This window comes from Schistocerca cancellata, chromosome 7 (assembly GCF_023864275.1).
Source record: "Schistocerca cancellata isolate TAMUIC-IGC-003103 chromosome 7, iqSchCanc2.1, whole genome shotgun sequence".
NCBI classification, from domain to species: domain Eukaryota; kingdom Metazoa; phylum Arthropoda; class Insecta; order Orthoptera; family Acrididae; genus Schistocerca; species Schistocerca cancellata.
The window spans coordinates 494,737,638-494,761,103 of record NC_064632.1 but is presented as its reverse complement, the minus strand read 5'-3'; the positions used below and the strand labels follow the sequence as shown (position 1 = coordinate 494,761,103).

General features: G+C 39.6%; 1 protein-coding gene across 1 annotated transcript; it reads right to left on the bottom strand.

Annotated features, from left to right (window-relative positions):
• Nucleotides 1-13,612: 13,612 nt before the first annotated feature.
• On the bottom strand, nt 13,613-19,770 carry LOC126092843 (serine/threonine-protein phosphatase 2A 65 kDa regulatory subunit A alpha isoform-like). The gene is made up of 6 exons (XM_049908572.1): nt 19,760-19,770; nt 19,165-19,237; nt 15,841-16,060; nt 14,555-14,715; nt 14,101-14,259; nt 13,613-13,693 (listed from the first exon to the last, which is right to left on the bottom strand). The coding sequence occupies exons 1-6, from the start codon at nt 19,768-19,770 to the stop codon at nt 13,613-13,615; spliced, it is 705 nt and encodes a 234-aa protein (XP_049764529.1).
• Between the last annotated feature and the right edge of the window lie 3,696 nt (nt 19,771-23,466).

Sequence of the window (23,466 nt, the reverse complement as noted above, 5' to 3'; positions counted from 1 at the left end):
CAAATCAGCCAGCCGGTGAAAGGAGGCGAGGATGGCCTCAGAACCCAAGCGGCAGGCGTCATTCGTGCCGACATGTGCCACTGCATGCAGCCGGTTGCTCCCAGTATTCTCGATAGTTGCCGGCAGGGCCTCCTCCACATCACGGATGAGACTTCCCGGCAAACATACCGATTGCACACTGGAATTCTTTCCCGCCTTTCCTGCTGTCTCCCTGAGGGGCTCCATCACCCGCCTAACATTGGCGCTCTCAATGACAAACATACCCGTCGTCTGTACTTGTCCGGACTGGGCAGGAAAATCGACCGCTGGCCCAACAGGAGGGGCATCCCGTGCTGGCTCGGAGTTATCATCAACACTGGATAGTACCTCGTACGTGTTGCTAATCGCTCAGTATGCACACTCGAAATAACTGCTTCCAGTTCTGTAGTGGGGTAGTCCTATAGTACTGGGTCTTTCTGTCTATGTATACGCAGTATGTTAAATTTGTTTATGTTGTGTGTCGATTGCCACTCCATGCAACAAGAGTCGATCCTCTACAGGTTTTCCTGCATTTCGCTAGACTTTCTTTAGTGTTGCGACATCTCTGTAAACAACAGCATTATGCGCGAGAAGCCTCATGAAACTTCCAATGTTGCCTACTAGGCCATTTATATATAACGGACAATCGAAAAAGTTTCTGTTCAAAGGCCGTACAGGCCAGAATCGCTGTGATTATCATTAAAAACCACCGTGAGCGCTGAGACAACATCCCTCGAGACACTAAGTTGAAGATAACCGTTTGGTAAAACATTGTGTCCTGCTGCCTGAAGAAGTCCATACGTTCTCGCCCGACGCGAATCCCTGACCCTTCAAGGCACTTTTTTAAGGTACCGAAGGCGTGATAATCGCATAGGGAAAGATCAAGACTATAGGGCGGGGGCTCGAGTGTCTCTCACTTGAGTAGGCGTAACTTCTAGGTTACGACATTTGCGACTTCGGGACGTGCCTTTTGATGAAATAGCAGCGCCCATTGGCGCACATTTTCACAACGGTAGTTTTCGGCAGACATGCTGCTCCTTATATGTTCTTTATTCTCCGATGGATGACTGCAGGTGTGCGTTCCTTCTGCAGCCAAGAAAAGAATAAAGGCACGATCGTCCTATTGAGACCCATTTGGGAATAATACCGCTATAGCCCACGTTTCCGCAGTTACTGCACGCACGATGGACATACACGAATGCGCACTAATCTGTTGCCTCCATGTCCATGCTTATACACGAACATCGGAGTAGCGCTACGTTGCACATGCACTGTGGGAACGCCCTCAAACGGAAACTTTGATAGCACTTTATATATTACGAGAAGTAATGATCCTATAACACTCCCAAGGCGTACACCTGAAGTATTAGTAATTTGTTACAAGCGGTATGCAAGCAGACGTGCATGGATGAGCAGAGATAGGTGGGAAGAGCGGATGAACAGAATAAGGGGGAGGAGGATATGTGCGCAATATAAGTGACTTGCGCGTATAACGATGAAGCCGGTGATAAAAAATGTTTAAAACGCTCTGAGAAATTTCGCAAAGACAAGACTAAAAAGCACAAAATAATTATTGGAATTAAAATATTTTTTTAACGAAACACGTCGTTTCTGAATGGGACTAAAAATTAGAAAATAATTTCTCCTAGCGTCATGTAGATACCTAACGACACAGAGACACTCCCGAAATTTTTTTAAAGAATTATGGCAGTGTAAGGTTTATAACGAAAAAACATGGGACACGTTCTGTGCTGGCATAAGACATCGCCTGCACTCCGGTCGGCGAAGGGCTGCGAGAAGTTCGATAGTAGGCACCGGAGCAAGCTAGCCCATCAGGAGAGAGGGCAAAGGCAAACTCGCAAGAAACGCGCCGCCAACGCCCTTTCGACAGCCAGAGTTTAGATCGCCACCGCAGACCAGAGGGCCCAGTCAGTCGCAGTTTCAGCCAGTGAGTCGCAGTCTGTCAGAGACTCAGTAACAGTCTCCAGTCCTGAGTCAGGCAACACCTAGTGTCCAATGTAGCGTACTTCACCAGCAGTGAGGCTAATACGGATTACTATGGAAGAGCTTGTACCACGACACCTGGCCTAGCTGAAGATGAGAATATTCTTGTTCTTATGAACAAAGAATCCTGTTAATACATGCATCCACTTTGTGTAGTTGAAGGGGATACCACCCACCAAACAACATTCTCTCCTTGCTTACAGTGCTACAAGCCTACAGCGACAACGACACGACAAAAAACATTCTATAGATAACAGTTAGGAGGGAACTACTCGTGCATCAATTAATTTCTGTTGCACATGCCCTACGGTTTTCGTTACAAATTTTACAAGTATTTCATAGCTATTAAATTTTCAGGACTATCTGTATTGTCTTAGCAATCTGTACGATACTAGGAGAAATTATTTTACACTTTTCGTCCGATTTCAAAACTTCTTATGTTAAAATTTATTTAAACAATTATTCATTCTCTGCATCGTTCACCCTGCTCGTTCGTACTTTCGACCATAGTGGACACACAGCGAAGTGAAAATTTACGTGTTAATACAACTCCAGATCAGCCTGAGCTTTGTACCCAATGGACTAAACAAAATCCGTGGACGATGACTTGACTTCATGGAAAAAGCTGAGTCCATATACATAAAAATGAAATGACAAGTAAAAGTTGTTACTAATTTTACTGCTGAAGTAATACTGAAAGAAGCTAACATTTACAACAAACCACAGCGATTACAGAATTAATCACGTGAAAGCACGGCGGTGATTTCAGGAAGATGAGGACAGAGTACTCCGTGCCTTCTCTGAAGTCATTCCTCAGTTAATGTTTTGGAAGAAATCACTCAACACTTCCGGGTTGAGATGCCTTGGTCCATACATAAGACTCTCCCCTTACGTTTCGCCTTCGACTGTGGAAGGCATCCTCCGCGGCTAGTATTCACGCACCCTTGAAATTACGAGCTGGTGTAGCTCGTAATTCTGGATGGAGTCTGCAAAGCGACAGTGGAACCGCCTCCTCCGATGGCAGCATCAGTTGGAGACGGGGTCGTCGTCCTCCTCCGAGCCGCGTCGTGGGACTCCTGATGACCGCCTAGTGGCCCGCCTGCACGCACTCCAGCTTCAACGTCTTCAGTCCTCTACCCCCAACAAAAAACGCTCCCATTATGAGAATTTCACTCTCCAGCGGAGTATGCGCTGATATGAAACATCCTGGCAGATTAAAACTGTGTGCCGGACCGAGACTCGAACTGGGGACCTTTGCCTTTCGCAGGGAAGTGCTCTACCAACTGAGCTAACCAAGCACGGCTCGCGCCCCGTCCTCACAGCTTTACTTCTGCCAGTACCTCGTCTCCTACCTTCCAAACTTCACAGAAGCTCTCCTGGGAACTAGTTCTGGAGTACTGCTGTGCGGTGTGGTATCTGCATCTTGTGGGACTGACGGATGACATCGAAAAACAACAATGAAGGGCAGCTCCTTTTGTATAATCGCAAAATAGAGGAGATAGTGCCACAGAGATGATACGTGTATTGGAGTGGCAATCATTAAAACAAAGGCGTTTTTCGTTGCGACGGGATCTTCTCCTCCGATAGCGAAAACATTCTGTTGGCACCCATCTACATAGGGAGATATGATCATCACGATAAAATAAGAGAAATCAGGGCTCGCACAGAAAAATTTAAGTGCTCGTTTTCCCCGCGCACCGATCCAGAGTGGAACTGCAGAGAGACAGCTTGAAGGTGGTTAATTGAATCCCCTGCCAGTCACTTTATTGTGAATAGCAGAGTAATCATGAAGACGTAGATGTAGGTGTAGGTGTAGCTGTAGATGTTCTCTATTCTCCCTGATGACGATCATGGGACGGAAATGGGTCTTCACTTCCACAGAGCAACTACATATGTGGCGATATAATGGTGGCGCAGACATTAGGAAAGACCTCTGTGACGACTCCGAGTCCTGTGAGGAACCTGTACAAGAACTAGTTCAGGCCACAGTCAATTTAGTTCCGGGGAGGAATTCCTATAATTGTCATACCTGACCCAGGAGCTACCATGAACGTTCGTACTGAGAGTTTTCTTCAAGAATTACTAATAAGTGAAAGTTAAGTATTGTCATGACTAGCAGAAGAAGAAGCAGTGTCAACGCCATCAGATGAAGGAGTGTCCTCACCAGCAGGCGAAGCTGTCATCACCTGCAGAAGAAGAAGCCGTGGCACAGATCTCGCAGGCAAGATACGGCAGACAAGAAAGAACAAAGAAGCAAAAACATCTCAAGGATCAGGATTTTTTGTACCAGCAGGTAAAAAGAAAGGTGCCATAGAAAATCAAAACATTAACACAAATATTTCTACTATAAGGATCTTGCAGCAGAATGTATAGCACGCATCCAGTAAATTAGAACAGATAGAGGTACTACCAGCTGCAGAGTTACCACATATATTTATATGTTAGAACATGGGCTAAAGGGAAATGAAATTAATGTTTACAATATACAGGAATATAAAAAAGTTGCTACTTTCTGCAGTTCTGAACATAAGGGTGGAGGAGTGGTCGTCTAAGCACACAGAAAAATAAAGAGTATTATTCCATGACCAGTAGACACCGTACAGAAATGCTGTTTGAAGCTGCAGCAATACAAACAACATATAATGGGGAAAAGTGTGTGATAATAGGGCTCTACAGATCACCAAACAGTCAGATAAATGGATTTAAGAAAGAGTCTGAATTGCTGTTAGATAAGGCCAGCAGGGAATTCTCTTACATAATTGTAGCAGGCGATCTAAATATTAACACACTAAAAGACAATTGTTATACAAGTAGTTCTGAAGATCTGATTAAAACTTATGGACTTAATTTAGCAGTAAAAAGTCCTACAAGACGCTGTAAAAATACGGGAACATCAATAGATCAAGTAGTCACTAATATCTCGTGGAGCAGGCAACCAGTAGAGGTTGTATACATAAGCATTTCAGACCCGTATGGGGTATTAGTTGAAGTAGCAGGCAACGTAGGAAGGCCAGAAAAATTATTTAAAGAGTTTAGACAATCTAAGCAAACAAACATAGAAAGGCTACAAAGGGTATTGCAAACCGAAGACTTTAGTGAAGTGTATTTAACAGAAAACATAGATACAGAATGGGAATCATTCTGCAGTACAATAAGCCATTGCATTTCCATTAGTATGTAGGAAAATAAATAAGAAGTATAATAGAAACTGGGTTACAGTAGATGTAAAAAGGAAGAGGGGAAAAGGTGAAAAGTATGTATGAAAACTGTAGGCTAAGGGCAACCCAAGAAAATAGGGGTGCATATAGGGACAATTGATAAAAGAAAGTAAATCGACTTAATCTAAAAAAGAGATAGCAACCTCAACAGATATCGCTAAGACCATATGGTCTCTCATAAATGAAGAGAGGATGTGTAGATGTAAAAGCACTGATAATATAACACTTGAGGTAAATGGAAAGGAATACAGGGATGCACAATATGTCAACAATACTTTAAACAAATATTATATTGAAGTTTTGTACAAATAAATCAAAATTATACTTCCAAAATAAATACAATAATCATCCCATATAAAACTAAATGCTTATGACCCCAACTAATGAATCAGAAATTCCAAAAATAATAAATAGTCTAAAAACAAAAAACACAAAGGAACAAGATGGCATATCCATGAAACTAATAATATTCTGTTTACAGTGTGTAGTAAAGTCATTAGCCTGTCTGATAAACTTAACTATAGAAAAAAGAATGTTTCAATGAGACTGAAAAGGAGTAAAATAATCCCTACACATAGAAAAGGCTGCAAAAAGACCCCAGAAATTACAGGCCCATAATTCTTACATCTGTAGTCTCTAAAATAGTAGAAACCATGATAAAAGACAGAATATTACATTTTTTACAAACATGCAATATTTTAAACGATGAACAATATGAGTTCAGAAAGAGGAAATCTACTAAACCAGCAATAGCCGAATTGATAACACTTGTAACGAAAGGACTTGATTAACAGAAGAAAGCCTGCGGTATGTTCCTGGACCTATCTGAAGCATCTGATTGTGTATGCCACGACATCCTATTATAAAAGCTTCATTGTTATGACATAAGAGGGGAAGCAGTAGACACCATTAAATCGATTTTAGAAAATAGAAATCAGTGTGCAGAAATAAAGCAAAAAACTAAAAATGATATTAAAAGTGGTTTTTCAATTTCTGGAACTGTGAAACATGCTGTTCCTCAAGGATCTATCCATGTTCCACTACATTTCATTCTACCTATCAATGATATGACCAAAAAAATATCTGACAATATAGTCATGTATGCAGGCGACACTTTTGTTGTTACTAGTTCTACAACAGATGATCTACAAGAGAATGCTTCGCTAATTATAAAAAGTGGAAAGAACTATTTCAGGGAAAACAATCCCTTCGTAAATGAAACGAAATAACATATATGCAGACACATGCAAACAAAAAACAGACTTTGAACAACGTTACTATCATGTTTGGAGACCTAGAACTAAAGGAGACAGAGAGCTACAAATTTATAGGTGTAACGGTAGAGAGGTATGTGACATGGGAGAATTACATAAATAACATTTGCAGAAAAATAGTTTGAAGCATTTTTCTGACGAGAAAAATATCAAAGTCACTAAACAGACACACTCTAAAAACAATGTACTATGGACTAGTCCATTTGCACCTCTCATATGGTACAGCACTCTGGTTTGGAGATATGCTGCAAATGTACAAATGCACAAAGCATAAATAAAGCATAAAAATTTTATCAGTAGCTTAATAACTAAAAGGACTGTATTGAAAAACGATGAATATCATGAACATAATACAAGAAGAAAAAATGAATATCATACAGAAAGAAGTAAGATAAAATTAACAGACGAAGAACATGTAAATGCTGGACACATACTGTACTCGTACAATAGTTTGCTGCAGTGTATAAAGATGAAAGGAAGTATGTCTCTTTTTAAAAGAAAAATAAAAAGCCATGTGATCAGTATTTGCCTCTACAGTGTTAAAAATATCTTGAAATAAAAAATAAAGGTGTGTGTCAGTATATGTTGCAAAGGGAAACTGGAACGAATTTAAAAAGGTGTATAGAATCACTTCCAATAGATAAGATGTACAAAATAATATTTCGTGTCAAAACGCCAATGCTGCTGTCCTCTACGTTTTCTCTGTTTTCCTGGCAATGCTCACTGAAGACTAAGGAATTACAGAAAAACGAAATATATTACCAATGGTGCCTTTTATATTGTGCTCTTAATGGAATTTTTTTGTGAAAATTCTATAACATATATATACGCATTATCTTTCTGTAACTAACAGATATGTGTAAGAGTCAGAAATTCAATCACACATTAATTGGTGTGTATCACTGCATTTCACTACGTATATGAAAGCTTTATGTAAACATGGCGTGTCCAATATTGTAATAAATCATCCACAGATAATTAAGAACAAGACCCGCTCCACCAGGACAGAATTGTTATGGTGTCAGGCGCTGTTGGTGCCAGGCGCCAGAGGGTAGATACGCTAGTGCAGATTGAAGTTAGATTTGGGGATGGAGACATTAATTGCACGTTTTTTGTGGTTAATAGGTTACCAGACAATTGCATATTGGGCATGGAATTTTTGCGAGAAAGGAACGCAACGATCAACCATCCAAGCGGCCACTGCCATTTGAAAGTCAGTGGTAGAGAGTAATGGGGATTACTGTTCTTCTGGGTATTATGCCACGTCATTGCTAATAAACTAACAACGATAATAAACTAAAACTGACGTTTCGGCCGAACTGCAACGGCCTTCCTCAGGGCACGACTGGTTTTGCATGGGGATAAGCGCTTCTATTTATTACAGACTATCGATGTCTGACGTCACTGTTGTAAAGCTTTTAATTGGTTCTCTAATATGATTGGTTAGGCATGACGTAAGGGGAGTTGTAAGGAAAGAGGCTATTCGTGGATGTCCATGTCGTCAACGATTGGTAGCTGTCCGCCAATCAGCGTTCGGCTTCTGGTCGGCAAGTTTTCCTCCTGGTGTGCGCGGAAGTGGACTGACAGTTGCTCTACAGCTGTTTGTGCAGATACGTCCGTGTCCCGTGTAGCTTCTGCCCCGCGGCCGCTCGCGGCCCGTTGGACTGGGATGGCCGGCAGCCAGGACGCCGGGAGTTTGTAGCCGTCTTCTCTGTTGATGTTGTCAGGCTTCTTAACAATTTCGATCGCCTTCCGTATTTTGCGTTCTCGCAGCCACGATTCTTTCGCCAGTACTCGGGCTTCTTGGAATCTGTTAGGTTGTCCACAGTCACGGTGGTGTTCCGCTATCGCCGATTTATTATGTTGTTGTAATCGTACATAGCGTTCGTGTTCTGCTACTCGTAAGCTGACAGCTCTCCAAGTTTCTCTTATGTAGGCAGCTCCGCACTCACGCCGTAGTTCGTAAACACCTGCAGTGTTAAGATTATTGACTACATCCTTGGTGGAACCTATCATATCGTAGATCCTGTGACTGCTTCGAAAAACCGGTTTGAAACCTCGTCGGTGGAGGACGTTGCCCAGCCGTTCACTGACGCCTTTTACATATGGTAAGTGTAGCAGTGCAAGTTTCTCTAGTTCTGCTCTCTTGGCTTTAGCCACATTTCCTATGATGTAGTCATCATAGCCGTTTGCATAGAACGTGTGTTGTAGCTCCTTTAAACCTTCTTTGATGTTATTTTCATCGCTTATCCGGTAGGCTCGGGCATTTAGCGTATGCAGAACAGAATACTTTTGAGCTGGGTGGTGGTGGCTCTCCGCGTGCAGGTACCGATTAGTGTACGTTGGTTTCTGGTACACTTTGTGTCCCAGTTTACCTTCGGCAGCTCTGTATACTTCCACACCCAGAAACGGTAAGGTACCATTGTTTTCAGTCTCTTGTGTGAACTTTATATTTTTGTGTAGGCTATTTACGTGCTGGAGGAAGTTTCCCAATTCTGCTTCACCGTGAGGCCAGATAACGAATGTGTCGTCCACATATCTTAGCCAAAAACTGGGACGTATCGGAGCAGAAGCTAGGGCCGTTTGCTCAAAGGCTTCCATGAAGATGCCCGCAGCTACAGGGGAGAGCGGGGAACCCATTGCCACTCCATCTAATTGTTCATAATATTTTCCCCGCCAGGTGAAGTACGTACATGACAGGCATAAGCGCACCAGATCGCAGATATCTGGTGGGATCCGATCCTGTAGAATGCGCATAGTCTCCTTAATAGGTACGTTACTGAAGAGAGTCTTGATGTCAAAACTGACCACATTGTCTGATGGCTTTACTCGCTGTTCCTTAATCAGTTGTATGAAGTGGGAAGAGTCCTTCACATACGAGTCTGTTTGTCCCACAAGACGGCGTAGCTTAGGTGCCAGATGTTTCGCAACATAATACGTAGGTGAATCTATTCCGTTCACTTTGGGCCTCAGCGGATAACCCTCCTTATTGAGCTAAGGTACTCCGTAGATTCTAGGAGGAAGAGGCACCTTGGTACTTAGTCTCTTGGCTGTGTCAGGATCAATTCTTGAGTCCTTTACGAGGGCCTTTTAGCAATGACGAGCATAATACCCAGAAGAATTTTAATCACTATGACACCGGCCGCGGAAGCCTACGTTCTTATATCAGGATGTAATAAATTTAATTAAAACAAAGGCATGTAGGGCAAAACGATCCTTTGGGGCATAATGGTTACGCTCTCTGTCTTCACAGTTAGTGCTGCCATGCAGCGGACAACTCGTGAACAACGCCATTAAGGCAGTTCAATACGGAATACCTGTAAAAAAAAAAGTGGGGATTTAACTGTCCGTAGAATAGCACTACAAAGAAGAGTACCAGGAAAAAATACATCTGTTGTGCCAGATAAGAAAGTCTTAGGAAATTATAAACCTGTTTTCACTCAATTCCAAGAGGGGGAACTGGTTAACTATATCATGGATATGGAAACAAGATTTTATGGTCTGACAACAAAAGATGTGCACCACTTAGCATTCCGATTAGCATCGTATATCACATCCTTTTAACACAGAAACTGGAGCGAATGAATGAAATGTGGAACTATTTCCAAACAAAACATTTTGTTTTCAGTAGGTCTAATAGATATTTGATATTGGTATTTCGTGGATTATATTGTGTCGTGTTATTTATGTAACTGTGGTACTAAAATAGACCATTTTTGCTAAAACGTTCTCGCTTATTTGGCATGTCCTACAGTTGCTGCAATATTAGAAAGATGTATTTCCTTTTATCTAGCAAACAGTGACAAAGTTGACGTAATCAAATCTTGGATACTATTTGCACTAACAGCTTTTTCAGTAACAGACAACGAAATTTTGATTTTTCATGTAGTCATACGATTGACGAAGTTTGATGAGGTACTAGATTGTTTCGCAGAAAGAAATTACGCCATGTAACGCTGTAGCAAGACTAGAGTGTATAAATTGCTTGTCTCTTGGCTTTATTGGTTTTATGTTTCCAATAGTTAATTTTATGTCACACAAAAGAAAAATTATTAGCTAATAGGCAATAATGAGTGCATATTTCCTGAAACAATTTTCAGAAACAAACCCACCCATTATTAACTGTGAGCTTTTTTTTAGGGAAGAGCGTAGGATGTCACACCGGACGACAGAGAGCAAGAGAGGCACTACAGGACATTTTAATTTTCACAGTCCTGAATATATGTACACATTTGAAATTCACGGGGTGAAGTAGTGACGTGCAATAGAAGAATACTGTGTGTAGAGGCGTGGAATTGCACTTTGACACATTTAAGACCATATAACATGTCTTACATTTCTTCAAACATATATGTTTTGTATATCTAACTCTTCAGAAAGATGTGCGCTACAAAATGAACATATTTTTCATAATTTGATTTTTTGTTTCACATATTGCCGTCATATCTAAAACAATCTGGGGCGGGGGGGGGGGGGGGGCGCCACTATCAAGTATTTACCCTGGTTCAGAATTATCGTAGATCTGGGGAGGATACTTATCAATGAAACAATTACCCTGAGAACTTTGCAAGAAATTACTATATTTGTAAAGTTTCCTTAACAATTCATCCAGTAAATAATTTGTTTTCTAATTCTTATCTTACGTTCTGTCTTTCTTTCCTAAAGGTAACATGAAAATAATTTGCTGAGAGATAACGTCCACCCCCAATTGCTGTTGAATGCTTCTGGCGTACGAAGTTGACAAGCATTCACGGGTGGCGATAAAATGTTTCATTTTTATCCTAGAATTTTGTTCTCATAATTTAATTACGAGAGGTACTATGACTTTTAAATATGTTCAAAGATTACATTTAACGTTCCGAAACTTCCAGAAGTTGTAGAGGCACTGACTAAAATGGAAAACATGGTGCTCTTTTATCTTCTGCTTGTACATAACTTTTTTTTGTCATTGGAGTTCGAGCTGAACAAATGTAAGTGTATATCAATCTATGCGTGATGAAGCATATTTAAATTTTGTTGTGTCGGTCCCGTTGTTAAGTCAAGCCGTTACCTTGTCTTTTAAACATTTATGTTGGTTTTTTCGCATGTTACCTGCAAAATAGACGAGACTGGCGGCGGGCAGTTCGGACATAATCGATCCGACGTAATTAGTGTCCTTTCGTTAATTACTTTTCAGTTAAGCGTCAGAACACCCCCGACATATTCACTCCGATCATTTCTCGGCTCTTTGCAATATTTTTCAATTAAAACTGCTCGGGTCTGATAGAACCACTTTTCCGGACACTGATGTCTGCTTAATACGATGCAGATCTACAGATAAAAATAAAGATGTTGGAGTTCAATGTGGTAGGTAAATTGTCCTGTTAAAGCAGGGAATTTTTCTGTGGCCCACTACAGTGTGCATATTCAGTGAAATCATTAAGCCTCAGTTAAAGTTCCCCTTGTGACGCGGTAGGTTTCTAATTTGCCTGATATTTTAGCACCCACAAATTTTCTGGGTCCCAATGGTTCTATCGAATTCTCCTTAACTTCTGCAATATCACTAGTTTGTCATTATCAACGTCAACACCTGAATATCTCTCGCAGTGTTTAAACCAAATTACCGAACCTTTATTTTACTCTTCAGACAGATTCCTGAATCTTTGTTTTACCAAAGTCAGGTACCTTCTTTAATACCCTGGCATCTTCAAGGTAGACATTTAGTTCTTTCATGTTAATAAAATAAAATGAAAACGTGACACTAAAGGAACAAAACCTTTTGTTAGTCATGTACACTTCCATGCCGTTATTATAATTCCTTACGGGCCTTGTGAACCCACATTCACCTCTTAGAGGTTTATTGTGTTTATGTTCAGAATTCAGAATTACGATATGGTAGTTGCTTATTGTTGCCCATTTGCTACAAATCATTGAATTATAAAGAAGACGAATCTTACTGCATCCCTTTCTGCATTACAACACGGGAAATTATCAGTTATAAAACAGTCAGGAATCGTGGAAAACATACGTTGACTTCATTATGCTATACTGTAATGTTTGGATATATGATGGAGGAAAGTAAACCAGGAAACATGAATAGCAACAGATTTCTTTACATGGAGGGAGGTAGATGTAATCAACTCGGATCAACTGAAATGGCCCCTGCCCCCCCCCCCCCCATTCCCCCTTCATCATGTCTTATATTTTGCACTAGTAGTAGGGCAAGAAACCGATTCCATAAGAAAACTCTTTATACATAGTGTGTGATGTGTGTGTGCGTGTGTGCGTGTGTGTGTGTGTGTGTGTGTGTGTGTGTGTGTGTGCGTGTGTGTGTGTGTGTGTGTGTGTGTGTGTGTGTGTGAATATGTGTATAGACTGAGGGGGCTGTGGGGGCTAAGTATAATTGTAAGTGCGATTAACTGATACTGAGGGAGAGAGGACAGAATTTTGGGACATAAAATGGGTGTAGATGGCATTCATGATGCATTATCTGTATGCTTTGATATGTAGTGCATCAATTTATACTACAGCTGCTATTAACTCATTGGATTACAGAATAATTTTCGGCTTATTCTCCTGATACTTTGTGTTCAGCTATTGCTCTGTACAAAACTGGTGTAAAATCAGTTTAACATGTTTCATTTTATAAGTAAGAATAAAATACAAAATGAAACAAACAGTAACACTGTACTTTATTGCTTCAGATTTAGAAGTCCAGACACATTCGTCACACTAATAATTTAATTTTGGTCCACCAAAAGTACCACTGTATATAGCATGATTATGTCTTCCAATTCAAGATCACTGCAGAAGCCTTGCAATTGATATGGCGCAGCTGCCCGGCTCTTATTCCCACAGCCCTTCAGCAAATCTAGTATTTGCGAACACCACACTTAAAACACTTGCAGATGATGTGCTTCAGCTGTCCCTCTTTATACCGCAAGAGTCCTACAACAAATCTTGAAGAATTTTGAGAAAAATAAGACTTAAATTGCTCATAATTGATGGCCTGCATCTACCCGTTCTTAATTTTCAGAGTCCTTCAAAATATCTTCAATTATTTTGAGCTGATCACACTTAAAAAAAAACTGGTACTGATGTGTTGCTGCTTCCATCTTTCTATGTCAGATTCTTCAGTAAATCGTGATGTATTTGGAGAAGATCTGACTTCAACGTGCCTTCCTGTAGACCTCTTAAAACCTGTAAAAGATGAAAAAAATCACATAAGTTATACCGATTTCAGAAACTTCAATTACGTATTCATCTCCTTCCCAAATCCTTCATGTATAGTAAGATGATAAGCTACGAAATGTATACTAAATGATGATATATAGAGAAGGAAAATGTTTTTCAACTCTAATGTCTTTTGCCCTCGTCTATTACAGAACTCCTACTTACACTTACTCCTAATTATTAGACCTCAAGAATAAAATACTAAGAAACAGATTTTCTTGTAGTAGAATATAAGTGTTGGGTGTTTCTCATCGACAATCATAATATTCCAGCACATCACCTAGGATTTTACAACGAATTTGGCATTACAATCTAATATTTAGAGACAGTATTGACAAATCCAACAGTGTAACATATTTTCTTGACATACATACCTCGACAATTTTGATGACGATCAGGTAACGAACACTCGAAGACGGATCATTAATATACTTCTGCAACTCTGAAAGCAGCTCCTTGCAGAGTTCGTCAGAAACGCGCTGGTACATCAAAATATTCACCAACGATTCAGCAGCTCCCAGACGTATTATTATCTAAAGAAACAAACATAAGATTTGATAAATACCTTGGATCAAGATACATTTTCTGAATTATAACAACATCTAGTGCGTTATTGATTAGAGTATTGAAATAACAGACTATTATGAGGTTAATAATTATAAATCATAAAGACAGTTGAAAGAAATACTTTTTATCAAAATGGCTCTAATTCTGTCATTATCTGTAATCAATACAGAATATGATTTACTCTTAATTGAGAGAAAGTAAATATTCAGTGTTTCTAAACAAAACCAATCAATTCTAAACAGATACGAAAAATCGCCATACCTCTTCGTCCTTCTGCAGTATATGAAATAGGGGTATAATATCGACTTCAAAGTGGTTTAAATCCACCACTTTTGCAAACTCATGCAGTTTTCTGGCTGCATTTTCCCTCACGGCAACAGTTTCATCCATGCACAGACGATAATATACTTGGCGCACGAAGGCTGTAAAGAAAAGAAACGAGTAAGTTAGATTGTTTAATCACATAGTGACAATACGAATCACATTTGTAAGAAGTTAATATACAGGGAGGTCAAAAACAGTCTGAAAAGCTTGTAGGTGTGTTGGAGGGGAATATGTGCCAGAAAATAACTGTTAAGAAAAAAATTCGATACATTGCGCCTTTTCGGAGTTATTGAGCATTGAAGTTAGCCAATCAGCTCGTTGCGTGCGCGCACTCCAGAGGTATGGGAAGTTTGAGATAGCTGGGATATCGCATGACCCACAGAGCCAGACAACTATTGATTCTTTGGCCTCAGCACTCATGAACTTCATTGGCAAGTATTTCACCTTTACCCTGAAGCTTAACGTCTCTGGATCGTAAATATTAAGCGCCTTCCATCAATAATGCAGCACAGAAATTACCATCTTGACACCCAGTGGTAGCCCCTTGAGTACATACAGAGTTTAGTCTAATGTGGGCACTCTAAATTCCACATTTCGGGAATTCAGATTAAATTAAACTCAGGTTCACTAATTGGTCACTAAGATTCCTAAGACTTTTGCCGCTTAACATCGCTTGAACAGTACGTGACTCTTTCGGAGAGAAGCAATTTTCGACAGATATTACCTGCTCCATTTTTAAGTATATACTTTTGTGTAGCAGATACTTGGGTGGGGCATTAGAGATATTCTGATAAGCATTTCCTTTACCGCGAAGAGTACGACTAACGTCTCATAAAACTATCATGTCATAAGAAATAATCCTTGACCTGACAGCACGTTCTTTATAAAATACACGTACTGTAATTTCAGAAAATTTAGCCTGGCGTCGTCGATTGCTCTCAGTTGCAAGTAGTATCCCAAATGTTGATACTAATGTATAATTTAGTATTACATCTAGAAGAAGAGACATAGTCTCTATTTTTGCAAAAAATCTCAAAGCCTACTCGACATCAAACGGACATTCCCTGTGTCAATTCATCACTAGCTGGTCAGTCCTTTTTGGAAAAAGAAACAGCATTTCTACACATCAATAAAAAAATGTTTTCGAGAAATAAAAGACAAACATTTTCTACTGCATCCTCGATAAGCCAGAATAGTACAGTTAGTTGGACTGGGCGACTTACCTTTTCCAGCCTGCGAAAGTCCCGCATAGCACTTACACAGGAGCGCGCGTGCTAAAATTCTAGACTTAATTGATTCTTCTGCTGCCAGTATACTCAAGAGGGAGACGAATCGATCTTCGAAGTATTCACGAAATATTGTTGGAGTTGTCTCCCTCTTCCAGCACTGCGCTGTGTCACACACATCTGACTCCTCTGTTGCTGAGGTGTACTCCAGAGTACTCTGAAGAGGAAACATAACAAATATAGGAACGAACACAGAAAAACTATAAAATGTCAATATTCTATTAAAACATTTCGATTAAAAGCTCAGAAAAAAGTATCTCTGTATGTGAAGGCAAATGGCTATTATAACAATCATGTGGGTTACAGAACACATGTGTCTAGAAATCAGGAACTCTCTGATACACTTATCAAAGGGACGTCACAATGTGTCACCGAAGGCATGGTAATTTCTTTGAAAGTAGCTACTAAATGTTTGCATAGAGTTCTGACAGTCGTTACTCATTTTCTGTTTTCTTTATCGTTAGTTTGTAAAATTTTTGTCCTAAAGTAAGTAAAAACTACTTGAATACCATTTCGGTACTGAAACAGCATCAGTGACACAGCATATTTGGGAATAAATAGTTGAGATGCTTAGCAACTCTGTAATTTCAGTCGATCCATCGGAATTTCCACTTCAGGTACGAAATGAGTCTACAATTTTGCACAACAAACCTTTCATTATTATCACCCATTTGCTACATACTGAGGCATACAACTCGTAAATAAAATATTTTATAAAATTAAAAGTTTCGTAGTCCACATTTTAGTTTCGTAGTTCCACCTGGTTACAAAAATACTGTCTAGAGGAGAATTGTACTACAGATAGAAGACGAACTGGAGAAGTTATCTAGGAACACGATACGCAATACTGACTCTACAACTAATCTTAGAAAATAGACTGATGACAACCCACACTGCATAGTTCTAAACAGACTTTGATTGTTTTGATTAGCACAGTATTTGAAATTTGAAACAGTTTTCAACTATAGAAAACTGTGAGTGGGGGCGTATCTACGTCGTGTACAAGAAAACTGCAATTACAAGAAACGGCGAATACAAAATAGAAGTAGAAAAAATTAAAACAGCTTGTTCTCTTTCATTGACGTTATTCAGTAACTACTTTAAGACAGTAGATAAGGAAACCAAGGGTCAATTCTGAAAGGAAATTAAGTTCCAGAAACGGAAAGAAAACATTTTAAGGCTATCCACTGGCCTTGCCACAGAAAGTGGCATGGAAGGTCATTAGAAAAGAATGAATGGAGTCTTCAAAACAAAAACTTTGATATTTTTTGATGATATTTCGTCAGTGATGTCAAAGTACCTGGAAGAGCAACTGAACAGAACGGATCGTGTCTTGAAATTCAGGTGATATTGGAAAATTAAATTATAAAATCAAACACTAGTCGCCGAAACTTTTCTGGTTCGATAAATATGGTGCCAGCGTTTACTGTAACTTGTAATGTGTGAATGTATTATATCATAACAGACGGATGCCTTGCAGAGGTTCAGTAGCCTAAGCTGCAGTTGGAGCAGTCAGAACAATCAATTATCTTGAAGTTTCTGTCCGGAGTGATTCAACATGGGACGGCAACATAACATATGTTTGACTCATGTTGCGTGCCTTAGAATAATCCTAATGAACATAAATTCACGCGCGAATGAAGTCACCCGCGAACGATTAGATCTTGAGCACGGTTTGTGAAATGCTTACCACGTTTGAAAGAGGAGATGGATGATTTTATAAAACACTTTCTTTCGTTACCAGTTCTGTTTCTCTATCAATTATTTCTTGCACGACACTATTCTGGTAATTATAACCGTTCTCAAACGCATTTTATCGTGTGTTATAGTACCTACGCGTGATGTTTTCGATGTGTGAGGTGCTGCACTTTTCTGTTGCCTTTACAGTAGTATATAAACACGCGAAGCTTTCTAAATAACGCTCGATCGTTACATATGTATTATGGTGAATCTGGAAGAAGCTTTTTTATTACGGCTTTCTTCTGTTTCATTTATGCAGAAGCTCACACATGTTAGTCACACAATTTACACGACACAGTACGCGCTGAAAACACCAAACATACAATAACAAACAGTCGCAAAGATATTTACATATAGCGAGCAGAGATTACGCTATAGAATGTTCACGATGTATGTATAATACTCTTTCGTGGAGAGGGTATTTTTCGTCTGTAATCTGAATCACTATTTGATTATACATTGTTTACGAAGTTAGTAGTTCGTACGTAGCACTATTTCTTTTGATTCTTCAAGGATCGTAATTAATCGGCTGAAGGAATTCACTGAATCACTTTCCAGATTTTCATTGAATACTTTGTCTTCTTATTTTTTATGATGTGAACATATCTCCGTTTCTTCAGTCAGATCCATTTTACGGTTTTCACATAGTCGGCGGAGCTCAATGACATTTTGATCTACGTTAACAAATTGGTGACCTGTACTGTATATGTGTCAGACTATTGATGATGTGGTATGTCCGTTGTGTGTATAGGCTACTATGTGCTCTGTAAACGTGGTGTGAAATTCTTTGCCTGTTTATATTAAGAAGAACATGGAGCATTCCTGGCAAGTCATGTTATACATTCAAGAATCTGAATATATGTTATGATTGGACTCTGTGCTATAGATGTACGCAATCCAGTTTCGGCCCTGTTTATTTTGAAGAATTTGGAGCCTTTTGTATCTACAAACTGTTGCATGCAAATTTGTTTTTATCTTTTTCCTGCAGTGTGTCTTGTATCTACGTAGATATTCCTTTACTATACTCTGTAATTAGTCAGACACTGAAGCAATTTCCTATTCCATGTTTACTTGATTCAGATAGCATTGACGTCCTTGCTGCTTGTTTATGTACGTTTCGGTGGCATACGTTTGAGGGTATTGTGATATTGGTCATTGTACCATCCTACAAATCTTGATTACGATTGTTGTGATATTTACGTCCAGGTAAATAATACTTTGTCTTCTTTTTGCTTCCCTGTAAAGAGTAAAACAAAAAAGAAACAGTTTTGTCACTGAAGTGGCCTTTCTTAAATTAAGAGCTCTACCGTCTGGTTGTGTACAGACTCATCTCATTAGCTGGGAGAAAGTGTGAAAGAAGAGCTATAATTAGTGCATTTCACTTTGACAATTGTGTAAGTTCCTGTAACGTACATAAAACATCAGCTTGATGCAATGAATAATACCTGTCGGTGACCACTATGTACGTTCACTTGTACACTAGTGATACAACAACCTTGACTGGTAGCAAGGCCTACTTACCTCCGACTCGCCGTCGCTCACTTCCTGGACACACATCAGTTCTTCATCAGCGTCCTCATCTCTACGCCTTCGCCTACGGAACGCCCAAAGGCAACAGGTTTGTTCACAGGAGAACAAACGTTTCCAGAGACGCGCCCACATCTGTGACAGACAACAGTCTGTGTCACATGCTGACAATTGGTGCGTGAAACATAATTTCCCTAACTGCTTCCAAAGCCCGATTCCTCTTGTGTCCTCTACACAATCAACTGATATAACACAACACTTTGGAGTAACCAGAAAGTCACAAAATGTGCCCAGGCATGGTAGTCACTGATACGTAAGAGTAATTTCAGTGTCGGTTAAACAATATTATTACAAATATTAGCAATTATCGAAACAATATAATGTTACTGATTACATACCTTTAACACTGCAGTGGCCGTACGGAAAATAACCACGAATACAGCATGCATCACGGAGGTCTGTCTTCTTGTCAGCATATCCCTTATAATGCACGGGGCTATATATATATATATATATATATATATATATATATATATATATATATATATATGTGTGTGTGTGTGTATGTGTTTGTTCTGTCGCTGCATACCTATTGGGCATTTGCGAATTGTGAAGTGAAGAATGAAGTGGACAATATGTACAGGTCAGGATCAAAGCAACATGGTTTAGCTGTCAGGAATATGGTGGCGTACAAAAGAGTTCTACAAGCCACACTAGCATCCTCTCTTGAAATACACTTAGGGCTCACTCCGAGGAGACAGTTAGTGCTCTGAAAATAACCGTAGTTAAGGTTGAAAACTAAATTTTAATTTAAGTTATTGGCTCACTCCGAGGAGACAGTTAGTGCTCTGAAAATAACCGTAGTTAAGGTTGAAAACTAAATTTTAATTTCAGTTATTGACTCACCAAAGAACGTCACAACACAGCCGTACAATCAGATCGTCGCATAGAGACAAAAAAGTTTAATAGGAGTGAGTGGTAACGGAATAATAACCAAGTGAAGAGCTTAACGTTAACGAACCTGAACGAGAAAACTGCTGTACTGATTATGAACACCTAGTCTTTCTTCAAGCAACTGTTTACTATTGGTAGCTGAATTATAAAAGCGTCGCTCACGATTGATAAGGACGCAGATCGTACTTATCTTTTTAGAAGAGTCGAGGGTTGGCTTTAAGATATATAGACACATTTGAATCATGAATATTGTTGTTGCCTTTCGAAACATGTTTTGCCATGCGTATATGTGGACATGGCAGACCGAGCGAGGTCGACAGTGGTTAGCACACTGGACTCGTATTCGGGAGATCGACGGTTCAATCCCGCGTCCGGCCATCCTGATTTAGGTTTTCAGTGATTTGCCTAAACTGTTTCAGGCAAATGCCGGGATGATTCCTTTGAAAGGACACGGCCGACTTCCTTCCTCATCCTTCCCTAATCCGATGAGACCTATGACCTCGCTGTTTGGTCTCTTCCACCACGTCAACCGAACCAAATCCAACCCTTTATAGTAGAATCTCTACAAGGAACAACTGGGCTTGTGAAAACTGGCTTGTACGAATCACCAGGTTGTTCAAATCGTTTAGAAACAAACTCCGGAAGGCTGTACGTAACAAAGCCTAGGTTGACGCTGTGGATCTCAATTTTCGAGAAACATTCGATACAGTTACGCACAGTTCTGAGGTAAACAAGCTTTAGGCATACAGAATAGTGTCATTGGATTGCGAAAAGGCTGTAGACTTCCTCGATAACATATGTCGTTACGTAGTCCTTCTTGCCTTGTCCTACAGTTGTTACGTATATTGCAAAGTAGCAGAATACTTCTACAGAATGATAGGAAATGTGCTGCGCATCTAGAAATCACTTCCACGCTATTTGGCGGTGCTGTAAACGCTGAAAATTTTGGGGGGCAGAGAGATGGGAAAATATATAACAAATATTTGAGGACGTTGTGTACAAGTACTACGCTTACATGAGGAGCTTGTCATAGGAGAGAAATTAGTACCGGGTTGCATCAAACAGGTCAGAAGACTGCCACTTAAAGCGGCACTAAAACATTTCTTTAATTTAAATACATCCCTTATTTCGTAAAATGTTTGCTGTTTTCCGCGAGCATACTTGAAATCTTTAACGAAAGCACATGTTATTGATGAAATGATGGGATCAGAGTAATATACCAGAAACTTTCCTTAGACTACACATTCAAACTTGAGAACTCTGTTGAATGATGTTAATGTGGTATTACTTCATCATTTGCTTCAGATCATCCTGTTTGCAGGAAATCGCATACAACGTTCTACCATTCATTTCCTCTGGAAGATTTACTTGTAAAATAACACAGCATACACGTAAAAGTTTCAGCTATTGTTACCAAGAGGGAGAGCGTTCGCTGTGGACCTGTGCACACGTTACATGATATCATAATTGCCGCAGCGTCGATAACATTAGCACGAAACAGAACTTGTATCTCAGTTTTATCTTGTTGTATGTCATTTGACAATGAAATAAACGAGTAAAATTTTAACAGTGACAGAGACTGTCTTTAATTTAAAGTGGTGGACTCACATACTGAGCAGCGTCTCTGATACTGCATTTCCCTGACACTAACGGTGAGAAAATTAGAAATGAAAGGTCAGGCATGAACAAAAAAATATGCGAATGGATGAACATTACAACGAACAGTGGTGATTATACCGACGTCATTAAGAGTACATTTATAGTCTGTGAATCAGTCTGTGTAATAGTCAAACCAAGTTCTCTACAGTGTGTAAAGTTTGGAGGCAATAATAATTTTGTGGTTTAAATTGCATTCCCCAAGTGTAATCAATTATATAAAGGAAATAGCTCATTATTACCCTATATCCAGTGATATCTATGTGCTGCAACATCAATGAAAAGTTATGGAGCGTAAGTATCGGCGTAGCTATATTGCAAGAGAAAATTGTCGGAATTAACGCCGAAATTGCCAGCAGACGCCACTTCATGCAACGGATGGAAGATGCCAGATACTGTGCCACCTTAATTACTATCCAGCTCGATGTGGTGGCTCTTCAGTACATTGCCATAGTCAAAAATCACTCGGTTCCGTCCGAGCAACGTAATTCTCAATTAGTGTTTTCAGTAACTATGTTGACAAGCAGATATATATTGTTCTTTAATTAACGTTCAAGGAAATTTCTGCCACCACAGTACACATTGAACCTTCAGCACAATCCAAGCTCAATAACATTAAATCCAGTAATTACAATTTGTGTAGTTTACATTAACCTAAAACAAGTTCAAGTGTTTATCATGTGTGTTTATGTTTTGTGAAACGATTTCAGGCTGTCGTAGTGTTTTGAATGAATAATGTCCTCCTGCTAGGCAATATCAAACATACAGAATAAAGTGCTCCCTGTTCAGTAACTTCAAAGAGATTATCAGTGCTACTAATAATCAAATACAGACGTAAAAATAAGATGGTTACGCGCCATTATCATTATTTATTCCAAAAATTCCGTGTAGTAGTTGGATCACCATAGGGTGACTGTTCAAACCTAATAAACGCGAGAGCCGCTTTCCGGAAGTCCGATGCCGCATGGTCTAATACTAATACAGTAAATTCGGGTAGTGGCATCGCAGATTCTCTGTCTGATGCCTGTACCTTTCATAAACCCAAACTGATCGTCATCTAACACAACCCCAATTTCTTTTCCATTCTTCAGTATATTATTCCTGTAAGTAACCTTGGTGTATAAATTATACGCTGATTGTGCGATAATTCTCGCACTTGCCAGCTCTTGCAGTCTTTGGAATTTAATGATGATATTTTTCTGAAAGTGTGATGGTATGTTGTCAGACTCATACATTCTACATTCCAAAGTGAATAGTCGTTTTGCAGCTACTTCCCGCCAATTATTTCAGAAATTCTGATGGAGTACTGGATCCTCTATCTCTTCTAAATCGACTCCTGTTTCTTCTTCTATCATATCAGAAAAATCCTCCGCCTCACTAACGTCTTCAACGTACTTTTTTCACCTATCCGCTCTCTCCTCTGCATTTAACAGTGCTATTCCCGGTAGGTCTTAATGTTACCACCCTCGCTTATAATTTCACGGAAAGTTGTTTTGACATTTCTAAATACTGTGTCAGCCCTTCTGAAAATCATTTCTTTTTCCTTTTCTTCACATTCTTCATGGAGCCATTTCATCTTAGCTTCCCTGAATTTCCTATTTATTTCATTCCTCAGCGCCTTGCATTGCCGTATTCCTGAATTTCCCTGAACATTTTTGTACTTTCTTATTTCTTCGATCAGCTGGA

Coding starts and splice junctions, on each gene's coding strand:
- LOC126092843 (XM_049908572.1), bottom strand. Junction 16,061..19,164: donor TGAGCGACGGCGAGTCGGAG/GTAAGTAGGCCT, acceptor TTTCCTCTTCAG/AGTACTCTGGAGTACACCTC. Junction 13,694..14,100: donor TCGTCATCAAAATTGTCGAG/GTATGTATGTCA, acceptor CATCTTTTACAG/GTTTTAAGAGGTCTACAGGA.